This window comes from Camelina sativa, chromosome 9 (assembly GCF_000633955.1).
Source record: "Camelina sativa cultivar DH55 chromosome 9, Cs, whole genome shotgun sequence".
Taxonomy (NCBI): domain Eukaryota; kingdom Viridiplantae; phylum Streptophyta; class Magnoliopsida; order Brassicales; family Brassicaceae; genus Camelina; species Camelina sativa.
The window spans coordinates 20,720,226-20,743,740 of NC_025693.1; the positions used below are offsets into that span (position 1 = coordinate 20,720,226).

Consider the following 23,515-nt stretch of genomic DNA (forward strand, 5'->3'; position numbering starts at 1 on the left):
CAGCAAGATCTCACCCACAAAGCCTTGAAATCTCACAAAAACTCCCAAAAACTCCCAAAAACTCAAGAACGATGTTTTCTCCTCTTTCTCTTTGTTTTCAGCGGCTGGACAACCACAATACACGATCTAGGTCATTCCCCCACTTAAATATCACGGTTTAATGGTTCTCCTCAAACCAAACCGACCAAATATCGATAATTAAATCGAACCGATCGAACCGGAAAACAAACACTGTCAATCGACACCTCCTGTGGTGTGGATCGACACCCCCACCAATTTACCAAAAATTGGTTTGCGGGTGTTACAAACGTTGAATATTAGATATTAATATTCAAATTATTTAGATTCAACATAAAACGTAAAATTTATTTACAACGAATTTGATAGTTATTGATGAAGAGACAAATATATAGAAAGTTTAAAAGACATAACTATTTAAATAGACACACCTATTAGAACGAAAAGTTGTGATGAAAAAATTTGAATAAAATATAGTGAAAAGACACAACTCTATAATGAATTGATAAAACTGCTTGAGTTTAAAACACAAAATAAAAACATGTTTTTTACAAAAAAAATACTAAGTCGCAACTGTTGTTTGTATTTATTCAGATTGTTATTATTATTTTTAAATATTAAACTATTTTTTCAATTAAACATTACAATAAATAGACGCAACTGTAAATTCTATATTAAGTTGTCTTAAATTTCTCTATTGCTATAATCATTTAGTTAGATTATAGAATTACGGTGAATATTAGACAGTAATATTCAATCAGTTAAATTCAACATAAAATGAAAAATTTGTTTCAACGAACTTGTCAGTTACTGATGAAGAGACAAATATAAAGAGAGTTCAAAAGACATGACTATTTAAATTGACACACCTATTAGAACAAAAAGTTGTGATGAAAATATATAAATGAAATAACGAAAATGTACTACAAAAAATAACAACTGTTGTGTCTGCACTTGATTTCACCTATATAAACTGTTTTTAAATAGAAGACATCTTTATTACCATATTGAAAAGTCATTTTTGTTAAATCTTTGAAAAATTTTCTTTACTTATAAAAGAATGAATACTGTGAAGTGAGCTTAGTGCAGTGGAAGGAGGTAAGTCCATTTGTAGAAGACACCATCACATCCGGGATCGAGTCCCGGCTCCTACGAATGTAGGAATTTGGCTAATGGGCCGACCAGTTGTGGCCCAATGGTTGACAAAACAAAAAAAAACGAATATTAGAAAATAATTTAGAAAGCTGTAAAAACTATTGAGATTAAAATTTTATATTATTTTGTGTCATGGCAAAAAAATGAAAACAGTTCAAACACACACATATATATATATATATATATTTGAAAAGATATGAATGTTCCAATCAACATAACTTTACAGTGAACAGTTGTAACTTTTCATAAATAACCGTTTTAATGATTCATCATGACTTTTTAGAAAATATCCAAAAGGTACGATTGAAAAAACACAACTGTTGGTCGCATTTATTCGGATTGTTATTATTATATAGATTAGGGTCACAAGATAATTAAAACTTTCTTAGGCCATAAAAAGAAATCTTCCTCTTTTGTTCGATCTTGTGTATTTTCATTTTTTTTGTGTAGGAAATCGGTTTGAAGATGAGGTCGGTTTGACGGCTTTTATGGACTTGTCGACAAACCCATTATCAGGCCTTATCCGATATCTCCCAATTTAAGATTATTCGGTTTATTGTAGTTTAAAGTCGATATATTGTTAGTGATGTCAATCGGGCTAGTCCGGCCCGGCCCAGCCCGAAACTCGTAAAGCCCGCATATGTTTGAGCCCGGTCCAAAATATTTCCGAGTCTATATTTCAAAACCCGAGCCCGACTCTAACAGGGCTACAGGGCTTTTCGGGCCTTTTTGGACTTATCTTACCAATTAAAAATTCAAACTGATAAGCCTTAAAAAACAATGTTTGAAGGTGCACTATAAAAAAAATCAATCAAAAATTTAATAACTTATTTATATTCATTACAATCAACTTAATTTAATATAAAAAGTTTAAGACTAAACAAAATTTTGATACTTTAACCAAATAAACTAATATATAATTCATATAAAATATCATAGATAAATTTTTTTAAAGTATTAAGTATGGTTATTAAGTAAATATAAAAACTAGGATTAGAGTTTAAAAATTTAATTACAATAAATTATTAATCAAATATTGCAATCAAACAAAAATGTTAACAAAAAAGTACAAATATATTTGTTAAAGGACTTTTCGGGTTGGCCCGAACCCGGTCGGACTAAACCCGAAAAACCCTATGCCCAAACGGATTGAGTTCAAAAGGCTCAATTTTTTTCTGGACATATATATTTAATCCTAAACCCACTATTTTTCAGAGCTGGACCGGGACAGGCTGCGGATTTTGGTCCTAATTAACATGCCTATATGTTGTGGGTGTCAATTCTTACACCAACATTATACGGTAGTGTTTTCTTTAGTGTTGGCGTAGGAATTGATAAAACGGTCCATTTAGGTTTCGGATTACGACATTGACGGAAGTGTTTTCTTTTTGGTCACAGACTCACATTAAAAGTTGTTTTTTTAACCTGCTCAATCAGTAATCATGTGAGCGTCGTCGGTCGTGCAATATTTTAAATAAATCGATTGCATGTTGTCCACCAATTCAAATAATTTTCCGACTTCTACCTTTCAATAGTTTTTTTCTGTTTTTTTTTCTTTTGTCGTATTTAANACCAATTAAAAATTCAAACTGATAAGCCTTAAAAAACAATGTTTGAAGGTGCACTATAAAAAAAATCAATCAAAAATTTAATAACTTATTTATATTCATTACAATCAACTTAATTTAATATAAAAAGTTTAAGACTAAACAAAATTTTGATACTTTAACCAAATAAACTAATATATAATTCATATAAAATATCATAGATAAATTTTTTTAAAGTATTAAGTATGGTTATTAAGTAAATATAAAAACTAGGATTAGAGTTTAAAAATTTAATTACAATAAATTATTAATCAAATATTGCAATCAAACAAAAATGTTAACAAAAAAGTACAAATATATTTGTTAAAGGACTTTTCGGGTTGGCCCGAACCCGGTCGGACTAAACCCGAAAAACCCTATGCCCAAACGGATTGAGTTCAAAAGGCTCAATTTTTTTCTGGACATATATATTTAATCCTAAACCCACTATTTTTCAGAGCTGGACCGGGACAGGCTGCGGATTTTGGTCCTAATTAACATGCCTATATGTTGTGGGTGTCAATTCTTACACCAACATTATACGGTAGTGTTTTCTTTAGTGTTGGCGTAGGAATTGATAAAACGGTCCATTTAGGTTTCGGATTACGACATTGACGGAAGTGTTTTCTTTTTGGTCACAGACTCACATTAAAAGTTGTTTTTTTAACCTGCTCAATCAGTAATCATGTGAGCGTCGTCGGTCGTGCAATATTTTAAATAAATCGATTGCATGTTGTCCACCAATTCAAATAATTTTCCGACTTCTACCTTTCAATAGTTTTTTTCTGTTTTTTTTTCTTTTGTCGTATTTAACATGTGAACATCGATGGAGAGCGATCGTTGACCCAATTCCAATGAGATGTGGCAACATGTCCAGACACGTGTAAACAGCTATTCAAGCGTATTGGGTAAAATCCGATCCAGCCTAATGTACCTTATATGGTATGGCTTTGATCTTTACTCTTTAGGTAAGCGAAATGTTCGATTTTTGATAGAAGAATATGGTGGAACATGGGGTGGACATATGGAATTGTCGGCAGTTTCATCTTGTCCTGTTTACTTTCCGTTTTGGATATCAATAAAATGCATTTCAAATAGCAATGATCAAGACCATAACCTTAGCCAGAACCATACGTTATACAACAAAAGAGGTAAATGTGGAAGCCAAAGAGTATACATGTCCCTAAATCAATCGAACATGCTCTAAAAATTCCATATCAGCTAGTAGGTTCACTAGTACATCCGATCGTAAGGTAGCCTGAACATCAATACTTCCTTCATTGATTCCTGGAAAAAGTGTAAGCTTTCCATTGAAACTACTCGACGGTCCAGATCGAGCTGCAATAGGTTTTCCCCAACCAAAATCTTTGTTGTACATTTCGAACCGGGGAGAGCTTGCGATAACTATAGTATCACCGTCTACTTTACTGTCAGTGCCTAATTTTAGGTTTTTAACATTTCTAACCCAGTCATCTGCAAAACTTTTACAGTTTTCATTCATTTGCGAGCTCACTAATTTTCTTATTTCCAGAGCAGCCCAACCCAAGCCACGATCCAACAGCTCTTCCACGGTGGTTACGGCTGTTGCAAGATAGACCATATTCCCAAAGCAATCTTTCTCAAGCGAAGGATTTATCCTCTGCCTTAAGTCAACCACTAGTTCTAATTGTGTCTCTCGTTCTTGGCTCAAACCACTGTGTCTGATGATTGATCGCCACATATGTGCTGAAACCGCTTGAAGAGATGAAATTACCAGGTCACTGGAGACCTCGCTGTTAGCTTTAGCTTTGAGATCTGAGATATTCTTCTTTGTGAAGTGAAGCATCCAATGTTTCGTACTGTGCACCAAAGAAGATTCACGGCTTGGTGGTGGCGGCCTCTCCGTCATTGAAACCGGAATATGGATCGGGTAACCGATCCCCTCGAGAAACCATCCTTTGAGAACAAGAGGCTTACGTTTGAATTCGGAACCACCACTCGAGCAAATCTTGGACCAAGTATGAAAAAAATCCCACATTGAAACCCCATCTCCAACCAAGTGGTTGTAACTGTAACCGATGAACACTCCATCCTTCATCTCGGTGACTTGTACAACAAGCACGGGCTCGGGTGCGCCGTCACAGTTTTTTAAACCGTTGCGGGGAAAGAAATCATCTAGGACACAAGGCACAGAACCATCAGGTTGAAGAATATCACTCACCGAGACAGATTTAGCTTCGGCGTGGAGAAATCTAGCGCCAGAGTCATCACAGTCTACAAATAACGACACCGTATTGTCTTCAAGATTCTCCGTCTTCACGAGACGACCCGCGAAAGGGAAGTATATATCTAAGGCAAGAGAGAGAGAGGCCTTTAGCTGAGAGATGAGATTGAAACTGGGATCGGGTTTTGGAAAGAGAAGACCTCTTTGAGGACTACTGAATTGAAGAAGACTGAAGTCAAAAGGAGTAAGATGGATCTTAGTTCGACCGGTTTGGTTGCTGTTTACGGGTCGAACAATGCTCGACGACACTAAAACTACCTCTCCTGCCATTTTTAGCCTGTAATATAATGTGAAGCTCTGAAGGAAAAAAATAGTTTAACATGGCCAATCTATAAAATTACTACCCACATGCCAAAAGCAGAAAGCAAATCTTATCGAATGTATATATTATTATTTATATTGTTGTTTATAAAAAAAAACTACAGAGTTATCTTATTCCGAACACACAAAAAAACATTTTTTTCATGGTTTGACAAAGTCAATTACACTTTTCATGAAATAGCCACAAGGTCATTTCTTGACAATAATGTCCATATAACCAAACTATATTAGTTTGTTTTCTTTTCCAAATGTAATGTAATTTTATTTTAGCTGGTTTTTTTTAATTATACATAAACAAGTTAAAAAAAATTGAGGAGAAAAAACAAAAGGTCGAGATATTTTGTGGTGAAAAACCAATTGTTCTTCATCATAGAGAGAAGTGGAAACCAGAAATTGTTCATGGGCGAGTAGAGTTCTAGTCGGAGTGTTAAAGTTCATTCATATTTAGACCTATGTAACTGACTTAAACATCCTAATAATTAACAAAAAACTTAAAATTATAAGCTTATCAAACTTAAAATATGTTAAAATATGTTAGATTTACATGATTTTTGTGTAAAAAATATTAAAAAGTAAAGAAAACAAAGGATTATGAAAAAACTGAAAATGAGGGCAGCAAAATTAGGGTGTAGAAGAGAGAGCTTAGGTTGAAGATGACTAAAAATTACAATTATACCCTTCATTCGTTGTAGACTTATGGACGTACACAAAAAAATATTATGTACGGACACAAAAAACATTATGTACGTATATGACTATATTGACTTAAACATATATAGAACAACTAAAAACGAACTATACATCATATATGTACATGATTATGTTGATTCAAACGTACACATTCATACCAAGTCTTGCAAAATAAAAGCGCTAAATATCTTGTCATTTTATATTACCTATATATATATATATATATATATATATATAGAATGTAATATTTTGTATTATGCAACTAGATATATAGAAATGTTAAATGCACAACGAACCTACCAATGTCATCTTCCTAGATGTTACGCATGTGAACAAGTTTCTGGTTGAGGGTGTTGATCCACACCATAAGGATGTACTGTTGTAGCAATTATCAATGGAAAACCAAGTTTCCACCAAAGGTTTAAGAACTTGATGATTTCTGTAAGACATCTATGGCTGGAAAAAGAGTAAAATTAACCCTAAGTGTTTATGGATTTATTATGTGGTGATAAATTGGAAATCTAGTACACCAATTATTTTGTGTCATTGTATTTATTGTTGTGTACGTATGTTAGAATTTTTACGATGCTATGTATATACAACAAAAACTTAAGTTATAGATCGGATCCGGATTTGGGTTTTCGAGTCTAGAGATTTTGAATCCGTTTGAGATTTTAAAATTATAGATTCAGGTTCGGATTGGATCATGGGGTTTGGATATTTTACCCATGTCTACTCCTACGAAAGAATATGATATGTTAACATGAAATTGGTGATGATGATACAGAAAGTGGAATTGCTCATATTCATAAATATCTCTTTTTTGTTTTGTTTTTTATTTCATTGTCGACAAATATTTTAATGTTAACTCAATTTCAAACTATCAAGTGAACCAAATAAAATTATATAAAATATAAGTATAACTTTGACTTAGCAATTAAATAAATCTATATATATAAAGTTACCTTTTTCTCTTTTCTTGTGCAGCCACGTCAGGTCGTCAGCATATCTTTCTATTTAATTATGCCATATTTTCGAAATTATCCACTAACCATTTCCTATTTTAGTTGGCCCAAATCTCTTTGAAGGCCCAAATCTCTTTAAAATTTACAGATATTGTATTTGGCCTAATAAGCATACCCTTTCCCAAACTCCACTCCGCCGTCTTACGATCGCCGACTCCAACCGTCTTCCCCTTCTTCATTCTTTGTTCTTCCCGTTTTACTTACTAAAGCTCTAATGCATAGAAACGCCACTCCGCCACTCCTTCTCATTGCCTTCCCTGTCTTCCATCTCCATAGTAACGGCTCAGTCTATAACGGAAATTCATGCCGTTCAATGTTCTCTCTTTTAATTCACGACCCACTACCCTTTCTTCAATTCGCGTAAGTTGCAGGCTTATATAATCTTATCTCCTGCAATTTCATGCTGCTTAGATTTAACTTGGTTTTTGAATTCTTCTCTGACTAACATGAATTCCACTGTCTTCACCAACAGATCGTCGAAAGAATGTTCCGTCAATGGCCTGCCCGCAACGTCGGAGGCCAACTCATTGGCGTCGATTTCCTACTCTCATTGATGAGAAGGTACTAAACATCTCAATTTCCCTCTTCCATTATTCTACCTTATTTACTTAATATAATTTAAAGTTGTTCTCTAGAGTACGGTCATGCAAGGGTCATGCAAGGGTCGATCAAAGTCACCCACCTTCCCAAATTCGAGAATTCTCTGCTTGAAGGGGCAATATCGGACTTTGAAGTCACAAGAAGCAATGCCCGTTTAAAGCTCATTGATTCCCCTTTCTCTATACACTTCACACATTCCACTGTTTTAGATGAGGTTGACGAGTCTCTCGGTCTTTTTCCGAATGAGTTTTTTTGGTTTCGGACTCATGATCAGTTGATCTCCCTGCAAACACCAATACAGAGCTCCCAGGTTTATCCACGTTTTTAACTCCTTCTGTATTTCACTCTCTCAATATTTAGTCCATCTCTCTAAAGTTTTAATTTCATAAACTATCTCCGATAAGTTGTTTTATTTTGGAAAAAATGATGTCAATTTTCGGAAAAAAAAATCTGAAAACATGATTTGCCTGCATCTATTTTGAACACCAGTTAGATAAGGTAGTTTCAAATGCAAGCCTACATTAGTTTATAGTCGTACGCCTTCTCCTTTTGTATTAGAAATAAATTAACGTAGTAGTTATTCTTATCAATTTAGATCTTTAAGCCTAATGATTTTCTGTTGACACCTGTTGTTGGTCGCACATTAGATGTCATGGGCCAAGTATGTTCCACCAAAGCATATCGAAATGGAAGGGAGGGAGGGAAGGAGGGCTCAGAGGAAAAATAATAGAGTTGAGGATTTGAAAGTCAGATTCAAAGTAGAGAAAAGATAACGGGATGTCACTACAAGAAAACAGCCAGTTTTCGAGAGAAGGAATCGTCAGTAATCCCTCGGAAACAGCCTTTTTCCGACAAATTACCGAGGAATAAAAGTCCTCAGAAACCGCTTGTCGGAAATTAGAAATCGTCTGAAATCCGTTGGAAATTTCCGACGGATTTCCAAGGGTGTACAATTTCCAAGGGATTTCCAAAGACGCAAAATTACCAAGGAATTTTAGAGGGAAACATCTTTTCCGACGGAATTCCAAGAGGTAAGATTTCAGAGGAATTTCCGAAGGAAAATAATTGCGAGGATTTTCCGACGACTACAGAGTTCCCGAGAACTTTGCAAGGGAAATAAAAACAAATAAATTTATATAAAATAAAAATTCTTCAATAATAAATAAAAACTAATATATCAAAAAGCTGAAAATAAATATATACATATCCTAATACAAAATATATAAACCCCAATACATAATTATCAAACTAAATAAAAATTCTCATAAAATTAAAATAGTTTAGAAAAAAAAAAATTCTTTAATCATGAGATTTTCTTGCTTCAGTTCCTCGACCGTCGCGTCTTTTTCTTTCATTATCCGGTTAAGATCTTGAACTTGTTGAACAAGTTGATTGCCCCGAGGAAAAACTGAAGAGACATTCCCATCTCGTGACACAAGATTTCCTAAACCGGGTCTCTGACCTTTGATTAAAGGAATTTCCTAAGTTAGAAGAATAAAAAATAATTAATGATTAGAAATAAATAAAAAGACAAAACAATATATTTAAACATACCTAGAGTATATCAAATCTCTAATTCAATAACAAATCCAATCTACTTAAAATAAATTAATTCTAAAATAAATACTTTCTAAAATTATTTACACAAATAAATGGTTTCTAAAATTACAATCTAAACATATATCAAATCCCTAATTCAATAACAAATCCAATCTACTTAAAATAAATTAATTCTAAAATAGATTCTTTCTAAAATTATTTAGACAAAGAAATGCTTTTTAAAATTACAGTCTAAATCTATATCAAATCCCTAATTCAATAACAAATCCAACCTACTTGAAATAAATATATTCAAAAACCTAATTCTAACAAACAAAACCAAAAATCACAAATCAAACTTACATGTTTGAAGATGGTGACCGGCGGTGGGAAGGAGCTGACCGGCGGAGGGAAGCGGAGCGGACTGGGGGAAGGGAAACGGAGCTGACCGGCGGAAGAAAGCAGATCTGACCGGCGGAGGGAAGAGATGACCGGCGGAGGGAAGAGATGACCAGGGGAGGGAAGAGATGGCCGGCGGCGTTGGGAGCAGGGGAGGGAAGGAAAGACCGGCGGAGCAGGGGAGGAAAGAGATTGTCCTTCGATTTCAGCAGTTTTTCAGAGTTGTCGATGGGAAAAAAATTCTTTGAACATGGATATATAAACATTTTCAGAGGACTAAACCGTCGGAAATCCCTAGAAAAAAATTAGGGTTTTGCCGCGTGAATGAAATAATAGGCGGGTATTTATTTTCGCCTCGCAAACCCGTCGGAAATTCACCTTCCGTCGGAAACCCGTCTAAAATATTTTGGCTTCCCTCGGAAATCCCTCTGAAATACCATTTATTTAACCGAAGAAAACACATTTATCTGAACAGTCCAAATCCCTTGGAATTCCGTCGGATAGTTTAGTCTCCCTTGGTTATCCGTCGGAAATTTCCAAAGGATTTCAGACGGATATTATTTTTTATGACAATTTTATAAAAATTGATTAATCTTAAGAGTTGTTTAACACTAGACTAAGACATATTGTCAACACAATTACATTTAGGATCATAATAGATAAAATATCACATAGTTTTTTAAAATCAATTAACTCTCACTAAATTACAACTACATCTCTAATATCATCTTCTAAACACTTAAGTGTGTAGATAATGTAATCTTCCAAATGTTATATTTTTTTGTGGTACAATGTTTTATAATCTTATTTATTGTCAAATATGGCTTATTGTAATATTAGACAACATATTAGATGTGTCAAAACTTATAAATTCTTTAATAAATAAAAATCACTTGGAATTCCGTCAAAAGTTTCCGACGAATTTCAGAGGACCCGGAGGAGTTGTCCGACAGATTTCAGAGAACATGGTTTAAGCCTCGGTAATTCATCGGAAATTTCCACGGGTTTTCCTATGAAACAAGTTTTTTTTCTTAATCTGACCACATTCGTCTTCCCTCGGGCAGCCCTCTGAAATTTCTGACGGATTTCCAAGGGAATGTCCGACGGATTTGCGACGCTATGTTAGTTTCCTTGGTTATCCGTCTGTAATACCGAGACTGATGTTTTTTATATATATATGATATGTATTTGTATTATATATTACATATATTTATATTATAATCGCAACGGATATAATGGCAAAGTTCTCACTAATCTGTCAGATATCTCTTAGAAAAAACCAACGGTCTTGGTCCCTCAGAAATGCGTCGGAAATGTTAAAAATTTTCCGAGAATATTCTGACGACCTGGTTTTCATCGAAAATTTCCAAGCAATTACAGACGGATTAACATATTTCCGAGGATTTTATGAGAGAATTTTTTTCCTCAGAATTTCCTCGGAAACATGTCGGAAATCTCTCGCAAATCTGTCAGAAATTTCCTACGGATTTTTTCTGTCAGAAAATTCGTCTGAAATCGACGTGCTTTCTTGTAGTGTGTGAGAACAGTAAAGAGTTGAATCTTCAGGTGATGAATCTTAAGGATTCTGTTGGTAACAAAAAGCTTCAAGAATTATTTTATGAGTTTGGAACCATCACTTCCTGCAAGGTACGTATGCAATCTCTTAGTAAATTTTCTTATTTGACTTATGAATTTAACATATGAATTTTGTAGGTCATGGTCCATTTCAATCGAATGAGCAAAGGTGTTGGGTTTGTTGAGTTCTCAACGAGCGAGGAAGCTTCTCGCTGTAAGTTTGTAAACATGGTTTTTTAGTGTTGCCTTTTCAATCAAGAAACTCACGTCTAATTATTATTATCTTCGTTCTTTTTTTTAACATAGATGCTCAAGATGGATGGGAAGATGGTGGGAAACCAACCTATCTATGTTTCTTTGGCACAATGTAAAGAGGAACGTAGGTTTCATGATTTACATACTCGATTTAATAACCTATCACCACCAAACGTTGTTTCGTCATCAACTATAACTAGGGTGGAGGCCGACAGGAGGAGCAGATGGGTATAGTGCTGGACGAAATGGTTGTGGCACCATGAAATTAGGGATATGCATTGGAGGGAAACTGTTTGGCAATCTTGATCCACACATGAAATACGGTTGGAAATTGTTGTATCCTCTAACTGTAGGTTGCAGATATATCATTATTGTCGGAGCGGCCGCTTGACAACTTTATTAATGTTTATAACAATCAAAATAATTATTCAGTTACAGCCCTTTCTTATCATACATATAGATAACAAATCTAGAAAAAGTGGGTTCCACCTGTACGAAATATGTCTTACCATTCAAATTTTTAAAATAAACCTTCTAATTGTTCATAATTTAAAAAATGTTACAAAATATAGGACACCAAAATTAAAAACAATCCCCACTCAGCAATATAACTCAAACAATGATGTCTTAAATTAATGATTAAGAAGGTAACGGACAAAACTCATTACCACCTCTACATCAAAGGTCCAGTTAAAACTAAATAATGGGAGGCCAAGAGTTATATTTTAAACACCCATAAACGTAACACACGTCCGCACTATAAAGCACGCTACAGAAAACACAAAAAATATACTCTCCAACTTCGCAAAAATGCAACGAAACACACCCTACTCCCTTAAAGAACTACCAAACGATGTGCTCGGAGATATATTCTCACGAGTAGCTCGGATTTCACGCACAACAATCACACATCTTATGCAAGCATCACCCGACCTAGCAAAGGCAATACAAGATCATCGAATTTACAAGAACATCAACCTAAGGCCACTAGCCATGAATCCACTAGCAGCAATAAGCAAATACCAAGACCTCATGGAAAAATGTATTGCAAGTGGAAATGTGTAGGTACACTACATCAAAGGAATCCAGGAGTATTTTCACAAGAACAACACAGAACAAGGGTTGGAACACTTGAAAAAGACAGCAGAAGGTAGTTACGAAAATGGTATTTACCTTTACGGAATTGTGAAGTGGTGCAGGGGTGACACAGTGGAAGGAAAATTGTGGCTGGATAAACAAGGCTGGAAAGAAAACAAAGCAAAGGGTGATCAATGCTGGAAAGATAACAAGAAGTAGTTACTCTGAGTCAATGTACCAAAACTAAAATGCTACTACATACATTGGCAGAAGCTCAATCAAACATCATCTGTAGCATCAATGACATGGAAAATATATGCAGACACTGCTACTACTTCAAACAAATGATCAAGTTTGTCTTTTTCTTTTAGCTTTAAAGACTAACAATAAGGTTTCCCAATGTTATCATGCTTTCTATATTTACAATGTTCGAGTTGTTTACCAGTTCTATTTCTTTTTATTTATGGATGGGTCCTAACTAAAAGTCTTGAAAAAAAATCAAAGATGGGAAAAAATTATAACAAAACCCAAGCGTAGCATCACAAGAAGATCGAAATATGTTCTAGAATTTTGCCACAAAACAACTCGAACAGAGAATTGGAACAATTATGACCACCAGGAGAAAGATATTAGCAAAGTGGTCTTTACCTTCAAGAAATGAGACAATGGTTATATGCTTTCACTACACCAATACACATGTCCTTCTTGGACTACACCGTGAGCCGGAGTGCACAATCTTCTTGTGGTCACAAAAATACCTTTAAAAAATTAAATTGTTATGCAGGAAAAAGAAATTCAAAGAAAAAAACAGCTAAGAAAAGCAGGGATACAAAAATACAGAAGGAAATACCGATCAAAACAGTGAAAAAAAAGAACCAAAACACACGCACAAGGTAATAAAACTAAAACAAAATTAATCTTAATTTGGCGACCGTTGATACAAACAGCACCAAACATAAAGAAGGTAAGAGATGCTGACAATGTTACTACACCAAACTGATGCTCAAATTAGAGTTCTACATTTAGTTCACCCTAGAAAATCAATGTCTGTAAATCAAATCGAGCCGAACAAAACCTCCCCAAAACATTTAAATAAGAGCAACAATATTTACAATTTGAAAATCAACACCAACGCAAACAAAACCAAAAAAAAAAAACTAAAAATTAAAATAGAGCACAACACAAATCACATTCAATCCAAACAAAAGCACACATGGGCCTTACGAATCTAAAATTACAGCAACCAAAAAAAGAATCGATTAATCAATCAGAGAATCAAAGGAAGACTACATATTTAAATTTGTTAAAAATAGAAATCCAATTAACACTTATGCTCAACGAAATAACCAGGGAGAACCAATTACCCACTAGGGATGTGAAGCCAAGACGAAATCACCCAAACACGGGGGAAAAATTAAAATGATCAGCATCAATGCGATGGATAATTGAAAACAGAGTACGAGCATAAAAAAAAAAGCTTAAAAGCCTTCTACTGTCCCGTAGATCCAAAGAATGATTATCTCTTATCCGTTCAGGAAGAGATCGACGACAAAGAAGAAGACAACCAGTTACAAGACACATGCCATTTTCAAACATGAGTAATACAATCCCAACTCAATTAAATTCCACTATGTCACACAAAATTAACACAATAAACAACCAAATATAAGTAATTTTAAAACTTTGAAGCAAATTACTCACCCAATAATAATGTAGCACAATCAATAAAGCATTCACAAACAATCCTCACACGTTTTATTAAATAGCTACCCAAAAAAAAACAAAGAACTACAACCACGTATAGAAAAATGCAATAAACAATCTAACTAACGGATGACGGGAAAATTTTAAAAATGGACCAAAAACAACTATAGCCACAAATGAACATACACTATAGAATATAAACTTATGGAATTAAATTAAAGCAAAAACTAAACCAATTTTGTAAAGAAACACAACATGATTTAAAATTATATTTTTAAAAATCTCACTATAATGTACTTAATGCAAAGACGAGGAATTGTTTTTTTAAAAGTAACCAAAAAAATCAACAAAACAAACAAAAAAAAAAGCAGAAAACCAAACAGGAAGATAAATTAACATAACAAATAAATAATATACAAAAAAACCCCAAAACACACTCTTGGAGGAAATCTAAATACACAACCTATAGATTGGCTTGCTATATCAATCACTTCATAAAATACACAACAAAACCCAAAATACACCTGAATCTAACTACCGCGCGTAGCGCGGATTAATTGCTAGTATATATATATATATATATATTGTTCTAACGTACATAACCTTCACTTATAGCCACTACTCAGAGCCGTCGCACAATATATTGAGGCCACAAGCCCAACATCATTTTAAGGCTGATTTTCTAGTGAACCAAAGGAAAGAAGAAAAAAAATTGTTAAAAAAGTTGTTGATGAGGCTCGAACACATGTCCTCCTTTGCTTTCTATTTAACTTCAACCACTACACTAATGAAACTTTTATGAAATAAAAGGCCGAAAATCTAGATATTATTTCACGGCCGCAAACACATGCTTCACCAGCTTGTGGTTGGGACCGGCTATGCGGCACTACTCAATAGTGTACATATATGTTTGTGTATGATTGTTTGACTAACCTCTCTAATTGGCCGCACACAAGATTTAATGAATCTTTTTCCTATCATGATCGTTATCTCGTCTCTCACGTCCATTTTAACTAATGTACATACATGTTTTAAATGTTTTTTTCTTGGATGTTACATCAAAAATTGATTAAAATGAAGAAAACTATTTAAATGTGTATGTAAACAAAGCATACAAATTATTATTATGTACATACATTATTATGTTAATATTTGAAATCGTATATAAAGAAACAATTCATAATAAGAATAATTACGTACACAACGCCTACATAAAACCCTAGACTAAATACATACACAGTCGTAGCTCTTTGACAAAAAGATATGTACACAACTTTTGTATTGAATTATATCTACAACAACTCCTAAACATTAAACCCTAAACTGTGTACGTATACGATATTATATTACACCTGCCAACAAGTATACAAATTAAACCCTAAATCACACACGTACATGATTATATTGGCTTAAATGTACGTATCCCCTAAATAAATTATGGAAATTCAACCATAAATTGTATACGTACATGATGATCCTATTGACTTAAATATACACAATCCCTAGGTTTACAAATATTTTCAAAGGTTTTTAAGTTGTTAATTTCTACATCTCTATAATTACATTCATTGGTGGGTTTAATAAGACGATTACCGGCACCATAAACCCACTAGTGTCATCTTCTTAGCTCACATGTCAATTCACGACCATATTGACTCAAATGTACACAACTTCTAGAAATAAACTTTAAATCATATGCACACACAAAATTGACTTAAATGTATATAATCATATAAAAACTCTAAACAAGCATGTTACAAAAATTGTTTAATATAAATACAAATTATTTATATATGTATGTATATATATGTGTGTACGTATATATATATATATATATGTGCGTATATATAAAGACACAAATTGTTACTATGTACGTACATGGTAGTAATAATATTTGAAACAGCCACAAAACAAGCAAAAAAAAGGATTCTCAGGCTTAGATCAGCCATGGTCATACACTCACCTCGTTTTGAAGGAAGTTTCTGACCCCAAAATTACGAATCCAACATCTTAGAAGGCTTCTTCTTCATTCCTAGCACTAGATCTCTACTCCTCAGGGACAGATCTCACCACACAAGCCAAGAATCTCCAAAAATCTCTCAAGAACACTCTCTAACACTTTTCCTGCAAAAAGAGGTCATGCACTCACCTCTTTTTGCAGGAAGTTTCTGACCCCAAAATTACGAATCCAACACCTTAGAAGGCTTCTTCTTCATTCCTAGCACTAGATCTCTACTCCTCAGAGACAGATCTCACCACACAAGCCAAGAATCTCCAAAAATCTCTCAAGAACACTTTCTAACACTTTTTCTCCTTTTCTGTAACTCTCAGGCATAACCCCTAAACAAACCCTAAAATTAAACCGTAAACATACATGATATTGACTGAAATGTATACAACCCCTAAATAAACCCTAAAATAAAATCTTAAACCGTATACGTAAACGAACATATTGACTTAAACATTAACAACCCCTAGAAATTAGGTACATCATATACGTAAACGATCATATTGATTAAAACGTACACAAGCTCTCAATAAATAAATAAATAAATAAAATATCATTAAACGGTATATGTACACAATCATATTGACTTAAAGTATTAAATCAAATAAAACCAAACCACCATAGCATGTATCATGAGAGTGGGGAGAGAAAATATGATATTGTAACCTTCACTTATAATCATTATTGTACGTATCTGTTCGTGTATGATTGTTTGACTAATTGGCCTTACGTACACAATCACTCATGTACGTATCTTTATTTTTCATTGTTTAGGTAAAAATTTTAAATTTACATTTAAACCTTAAACTGTTTATGCACATGTTCATATTGACTTAAATGTACACAAAACTTAAATAAATTAACCCTACACGTTACACGGTCATCTGACTTAAAAGTACATAACCACTAAAAATTAAACCATAAACTGTATACGTACAGATCATATTGGATTCAAAAGTACATGTTCTCCATGTTGTTTCTTTAAAGGGTGTATATATACTCTCTAATATATCTAGGTCGTATAATATTTTTTGTATAAACTAATTTGATTATTCTTTTGTATAATACATTATATCGTTTTTACTATTTTCACACTTAACTAGCTAGCCTAAACCTAGCAACCTTTAGATTAACTACATACCAGTTAGGCAATAGTGAATGGCATTGACTTCGAATCTGTATCACTTGTTACAAGTCAAATCCACTTTTATACCAAGTGAAACCACATGTTGTTGAATCATTTTCTCGACGTGAAACCATACTTTACCTATGTTTTATCTTAAATTTTCTAAGAACTTTATTTTACATGTAAAACCTCTTTGATGACCCTCCAAACCTTACCCTAAACTATTCACTTCACCTATACCATACTTTTTGTGATCGTTTACGTAAAAGATTCTCTTTCAGATAATTCTTCATGTACACAGTTAGTAGTGCATGTTCTTTTCACGATCGCTGGATTAGCGGGCAGAGACCAAAAACTACAAGTAACTTGAGATCCAAGTTAGCAGGAGTACACCGGCAACACCGTAAAAGCAGTCACAACGACAATTCACTACAAGAAATATGGACATTATTAGCACACGGAAAATGCTACTAAAGGGCTTTCATAGCGCATTTGAAAACACTGTATAATGAGGAGTTATAATAGACCCCCTCCTACTGTAGCAGTTTTTACGCGCTATGGTAGATTGACCTATTATAGCGCTAATACTCCGCTATTTAATATTATTAACTAGCGCTTAGTTCGTGCTATTATGTTTGTTTTTATAGCAAACATTTCGTGCTGTAAAATATTGTTTTGTTCATTTTGATAATGCTGTTGTAATGTATATTATTATGTTCTATATTTCAATTATTTGAAACCTATAATGCATAAAATATAAATTGCAAATTGATTCATAAATAAAATTAATACTACATTAAATTTATAAAACATACATTTTACATAGAATCATTCTATCAAATACCCAAAAGATACAAGTGCTTGAATCACCAACCAAGTCATAAAGAAAAAGAAGGTACATTTCTTCACCAAACCAAGTAATAAAGAAACCGAAGCAGCCCTAGTAGATCTCCACTCATACCATCAGCAGATCACCTTATAGTAACTGTAAGTGGGAAAAATAAAAGAGTGTCAGCATAATAAAATTGAATCGGTCATAAGCAATGGTAAAACTCTTACTTTCCTAAGGTTGGTGAATTCGCAAATGTTACAAAGGATTAAACAAGAGATATGAAGAACAGGAAAATGGATTTAAAGTGTTTACAAACTTGGTTTCCAATCACCATCCTTTGAAATCCATCCCTCTCCTGTTGTAGCTATTCAATCTGGGACTTCAAAGCAGATGTGATTTTGGCTTCCTATCTTGCAGCCATCTTACAGGCGGAGAAATAGAGAGAAGAACAAACTCGTTGGAGTTCATGGCAGCTAAAACAGGCCCCCTTATCGATCAATAGCTGTGAAAACAAATGCCAAATGAATTCATATATGATCCAAATGAAACAAAACACTACGTGTTTCCCCCAGCACCTACAATGTATAACCAAAGCGCCAAAGCGAAAACAAAACTACATAATTAATTTTTTCAATTAGAGAATCTCTACATTCATTATGAAGAGGTGTGATACCACCATCGTCTGCTCTGTTGACCACTTCGTGAAGAACACTGCAAAACACATCCAAAGAACAAAAATCACATGTGAGTACAGATTCCTACAAAGCTAACTAAACTCCAGATGTGAAGAGGTACATAACCACAAGAGAGAAAACAGAGAAGATTGGAAAGAGATTCTTACTCGCTTAGAACCAAACCATGACTAAAGAAGACTATGACCACCAAAACGAATTTGGAACCAAGAGTCACTGAATTGGTAATATGCGAATTAGCAGACCTAACAATCTACAATGAGATCCCAGAAAAAAACTAACTTCACCTAAATATCTTAACTTTAAAAGAAATAAAAACACTTTTTTACCTTGGATCAAAATCAGCAGGATTTATTATTCTTCAACAAGCTCCAACAGATGGGAACACTTGGTAAGTTGGTATATAGTCCGAAACCAAGATCTTGATACACCGAGGGTGACTACTTGGCTTCCTATAAATCGCCGCTGATACTAAGCGTTCGCTGGATAAAAATCCAAAGTAAACTAAAAGAGAAAGAAGATTTTAGATACCATTAATTAGAGAAATCTTTGGTCTCAAACCCACCACCACCAAGCTCGCTCAGAGTCGTAATCAATCTCAGATCCAGAATTTGAATCGGAGGGAAGCGGAAGCGTCGTTGGTGGTTTTTCCTATAACATCGATTGTGATACCCGAAGAGGAAGGAGCTTCGACGGGAAGCTTGGGTTCTCTTGCTCCAGCAGATCTCAACTTCATCTAAAGATGCCGAATTCATATTCTTCAAAAGAGATAGAGAGAGAAAAACAGAGAGAGATAGAGGAATTTGGGAAGAAGGAGAAGCCTTAGGATTTGTGTGAGAAGAGTTTGCGGCTTTAACATTTATTTTTGGGAATTTTAAGATTTAGGGTTAATGGATGAGAGGAAGAACTTTTTTGTTTTTAAGACTTAAGACGGAAAAGGACTGTTTTTTCTCTCGTCATGAAAAAACAAAAAAATTGGGTTAGTGTATTGCCTCCAAAACGAATTTTCAACTATAATAGCGAATTTTTTTCCCGGATTAACGAAAATCTTTCCTAGCACGAATTTAATGCTATCGTATAACTGGACATTCAATTTTGACACTTTTAGTAGCAGTTGTTGAATTAGCGCTACCGTGATCTGCTACCAATGCCCAAATTTCTTGTAGTGATTTTTAGTCTTTCCAACAGTCACTGGGAAAACGAGTGACACCAGCGACAGCAAATGAAATGAACAAAGGAAAATGAGAAGCAAATAATGAAAAAGAAACCAGCGACTGGAAAAGAGAAAGTCAGTGTAATTTGTTGGTCGCCGGAGGTGTGGCGATCGTGAAAAGAACAGGGCCCATATATAACTTAGTGATAGGCGTACATGAGGTATATTCAATACAATGATGATTTAATTTATAAACGTATTATTGAAATTTTTTTGATGGTATATTTGTAAAATACATGCTGCAAATAAGGTTTTATATGCATAGAAATTATTTCAAATGTGTACGTACACATAAAAACACAGTGTATTACCATGTACATAGTAATATTAATATGAAATTGTCTTCTTCAATAACATAATAAGATTCAAAGTTAAAGAAAAAAAATAGAATAATAAATCAAAATAAAAAAGTAATATAGTAAAATGGATCTTGAAAGATGTAGAAAAATAATTAGAATTCAAAATTAAAAACTAAAAAATAATTAGGAAAGTGAAAAGAGAGAAAATATGAAAACAAAAAGAAATAGAAACTAAAATAATATAATTGTTTTTAATATTTTTTAATTGTTTTGTGGGAGTCCTATAGCAACGGACTAATATAATTTTTTTCTTTTCCTTATGTGGTTACTGTAGCAACCAGATTTTATTCATTTAGTCACTCAAAGGGAAACAATTTTAACTGACTTAAGTAACCCTAAAGAGAATTTTATTCTGGAAAATGAGAACACAGCACAGAGCTACGAAGCCATGGCTGCTTCATTCCTTGAACAGCACAGAGGGATCCTTGGTCTTCATTGAGAACTTGAGTAAGGAGTAGATTCTTTTGAGGCAAGTTTGATCGAGGATTGGAGAGGTACTTTAGTAACCTAGCGAAAAGCACTTTCGTGCAAGCAAAGTAGAAGCTTTGCGAAGATTGAGACGAAGGTTCCCGCGGTTCCCGCGGTTCAGAATGAGCTTCTGCGCCGGAAGTCCCCGAATCTTACTTATTTTCCAGGGATCCCCTTCCTGGCTATGATTTCCGGGTTGCGATTCAAAAAAAAGTACAGGCAACTAAACCTGTGAACTCAGATAGGGAAACGCGGCGGCATAGGAACCACGGGACCAGTCTTGGGGTAGCACCACTAGATCTTCAACCAAAGCCCTCCGCACTGGCGACGTCCCCGGCATAAATGCAAGGAAAGAGGCGGACTCTTACCCAACATTCCCAGCTTAGAAATACAGCTTAGCTACCGTTTTATTGGCTCAAGTATTTACTGGCTTTCAAGGCGAAGGAGGTTTGCCTAGAAGCAGCCACCCTTGAAAGAGTACCCGGAAGAAAGAAGGGCTGGTCTATCCGTCTATCCCCTCTTAGGCCAGCATGAAACTAAGAAAGAGAGATGTGCCTAAGAGGGAGAACGTCGATGTCTCGTCCGATATTGATTGGCTTACAAAGCAACAATGATCGGTTTGGTAACGGCGCTTCCTTGCCGTGTTGGTAACGGCGCTTCCTTGCCGTGTTTGCTGTCGGCGCTTCTTTGCCGTGTTTACTATCGGCGCTTCCTTGCCGTGTTTGTTGTCGGCGCTTCCTTGCCGGTGTTGTCTGTTAGTTAGCTGTCCCGAGTGACTCGGGCTTTGCCGGATGTTCTCACGCCGGTTTTGTTTCTTAAGATCTGTGGTTTACAACAAATCATCATATATGATTATGACAAAAAGGTAATGGAAAGAAGACGTATTTCCAGCATATTTGGATTGCCTGTAGCCGTTTTCTAGATGTATATGGAGCTTCGATCGAACAAGCTTTGGTGGATCAATCAAATTTCTTTCCTTTATCTGATTTTACCAGATCTCATTGTTTGATGATTTGGAAAATTAGATGGGTTGAAATCCCTGTATTTGGATCCATTCTATCTGTTTTTGTAGTCTCCGGTGAGAAACAACCAAAAATTGATGCTTCACACATTTTCCAGCGTCAATAGTGTTCACCGGTATCGGAGTTTTCAACGGTAAAGGATGACGGAAAGTTCTATCGTTTCTCTTGCAACATGGTTACACCACGTGTTTCTGTTATTGACACGTTAGAAGCGCAAGAGTTATCTTCTTTTTTCTTTGACGTAATCTCTTGGGCCTTGATTTTGGGCTTGTAAACTTGCTTGGATCAATCAATAAAGATAATACTTGTGAAAAAAAAAAAAAGTAACTACAAGCTTTCAATTTCTTTATTTGAAGGGTATAGTTGTCTAGAATTATGGAGGTGGCTAACATATGAAAAATGTTTTTCACTTTGACTTAAAGTGAATAAAAAACATGAACAGTTGCTATTTTATGAAATTTACCCAAATTTTAAATAATTCTAGTCTTAAATTGTATATAGTCCACGTTAATTAGTTTGATCTCTTCCTCCGAAAAGTGTACAGTGCCTATATTAGAAGACTAGTATTATTACCCGTACTACGGTTTAAGAATCACTTAAATATTAAATTAAATAAAGTTTACATTTTCAGTTTGACATGTACTAACGCTACATAAATTTTTTTTTTTCTCCAAACAAAAATATTTTTAAATCTATATTTATGCTCTCGAAGTATCATGTTATATATGGAGAAGTGTTTTTAGCCAAACTTTATTTGAAAATTAACTTCTAGGAGAAGAAATTTTGCTCAATGCAATCCCAAAATACTTTTTTCTTACAATTGAACTGGGGTAAATGAAAGATATTGAGAGGGCTCAATTTATGTGGTCTTGCTAAGGCTTTTATGGATGACATGTAACTAAAGAACTCACCAAGTTTCGAAAACAATAGTATTAGTTTTACAGCCAAACTAAGAAAATGCAATGGAATCAAAGAAGTATGCCAAAAAAAATTGAACTAAATACATTTTTCTTTGGCATAAGCATAACTTTCTTCCAGAATTGCACATTGCACAAAAAATTAAATATTTAACCTTTTTCCAAATTCCAATGAAGCGACAAAATGTACAGGGTGAGAAAAATCTTTTTAAAGGTTTGAATGGTGACAGCAGTCAAAGCGGACAAATAAGTCAGCGCATTAAACTGTTTTTTAATTACCATCAAGTTTAGTCCGCAGTGGTGCGGTCTAAAAGATACAGAAAGAAAATCACTGTAGACTAACTGCGAACTATTTTTATATACAAATAACGTTGGTCCGCAGCGGTCTTTTGTCCGTCTTGTTTTTAGAACGGACTAAACCGCTGATGGAACCGCTATCACTATTCAGATCCTAAATATCTATTGGTTTTGAGACAAATGATTTAATCTTTAGTTATTAAAGAAGAAAACCGTAGTGAAGTGACCTTAGTGCAGTGGCCAAAGATAAGTCTTTAATGCACAAGACACCATCACACCAAGGATCGAATCCCGTTCCCTACGAATGTAGGGATTAGGCTAATGGGCCGGTCTGTTGTGGCCCAATGGTTGACAAAAAAAAAAAAAAAAAAAAA

The 23,515-nt window shown here is 34.4% G+C and overlaps 1 protein-coding gene and 1 long non-coding RNA gene across 7 annotated transcripts; both read right to left on the minus strand.

The window, feature by feature from the left end:
- LOC104711563 (uncharacterized acetyltransferase At3g50280-like) lies at positions 3,835–5,380 on the minus strand. Its single transcript, XM_010428268.2, has one exon. It carries the CDS (start codon positions 5,290–5,292, stop codon positions 3,943–3,945), a length of 1,350 nt encoding a protein of 449 aa, XP_010426570.1. The 5' UTR covers positions 5,293–5,380; the 3' UTR covers positions 3,835–3,942.
- LOC104711564 lies at positions 18,118–19,840 on the minus strand. 6 transcript variants are annotated; one of them, XR_002033486.1, is made up of 6 exons: positions 19,397–19,839; positions 19,195–19,317; positions 19,015–19,110; positions 18,823–18,884; positions 18,490–18,675; positions 18,118–18,326 (listed from the first exon to the last, which is right to left on the minus strand). It is a non-coding gene; the product is annotated as an uncharacterized LOC104711564 (long non-coding RNA). The 6 variants fall into 6 exon arrangements; XR_002033487.1 differs by having other exon boundaries at positions 18,486–18,675; XR_755332.2 differs by having other exon boundaries at positions 18,118–18,675; positions 19,015–19,081; positions 19,397–19,840.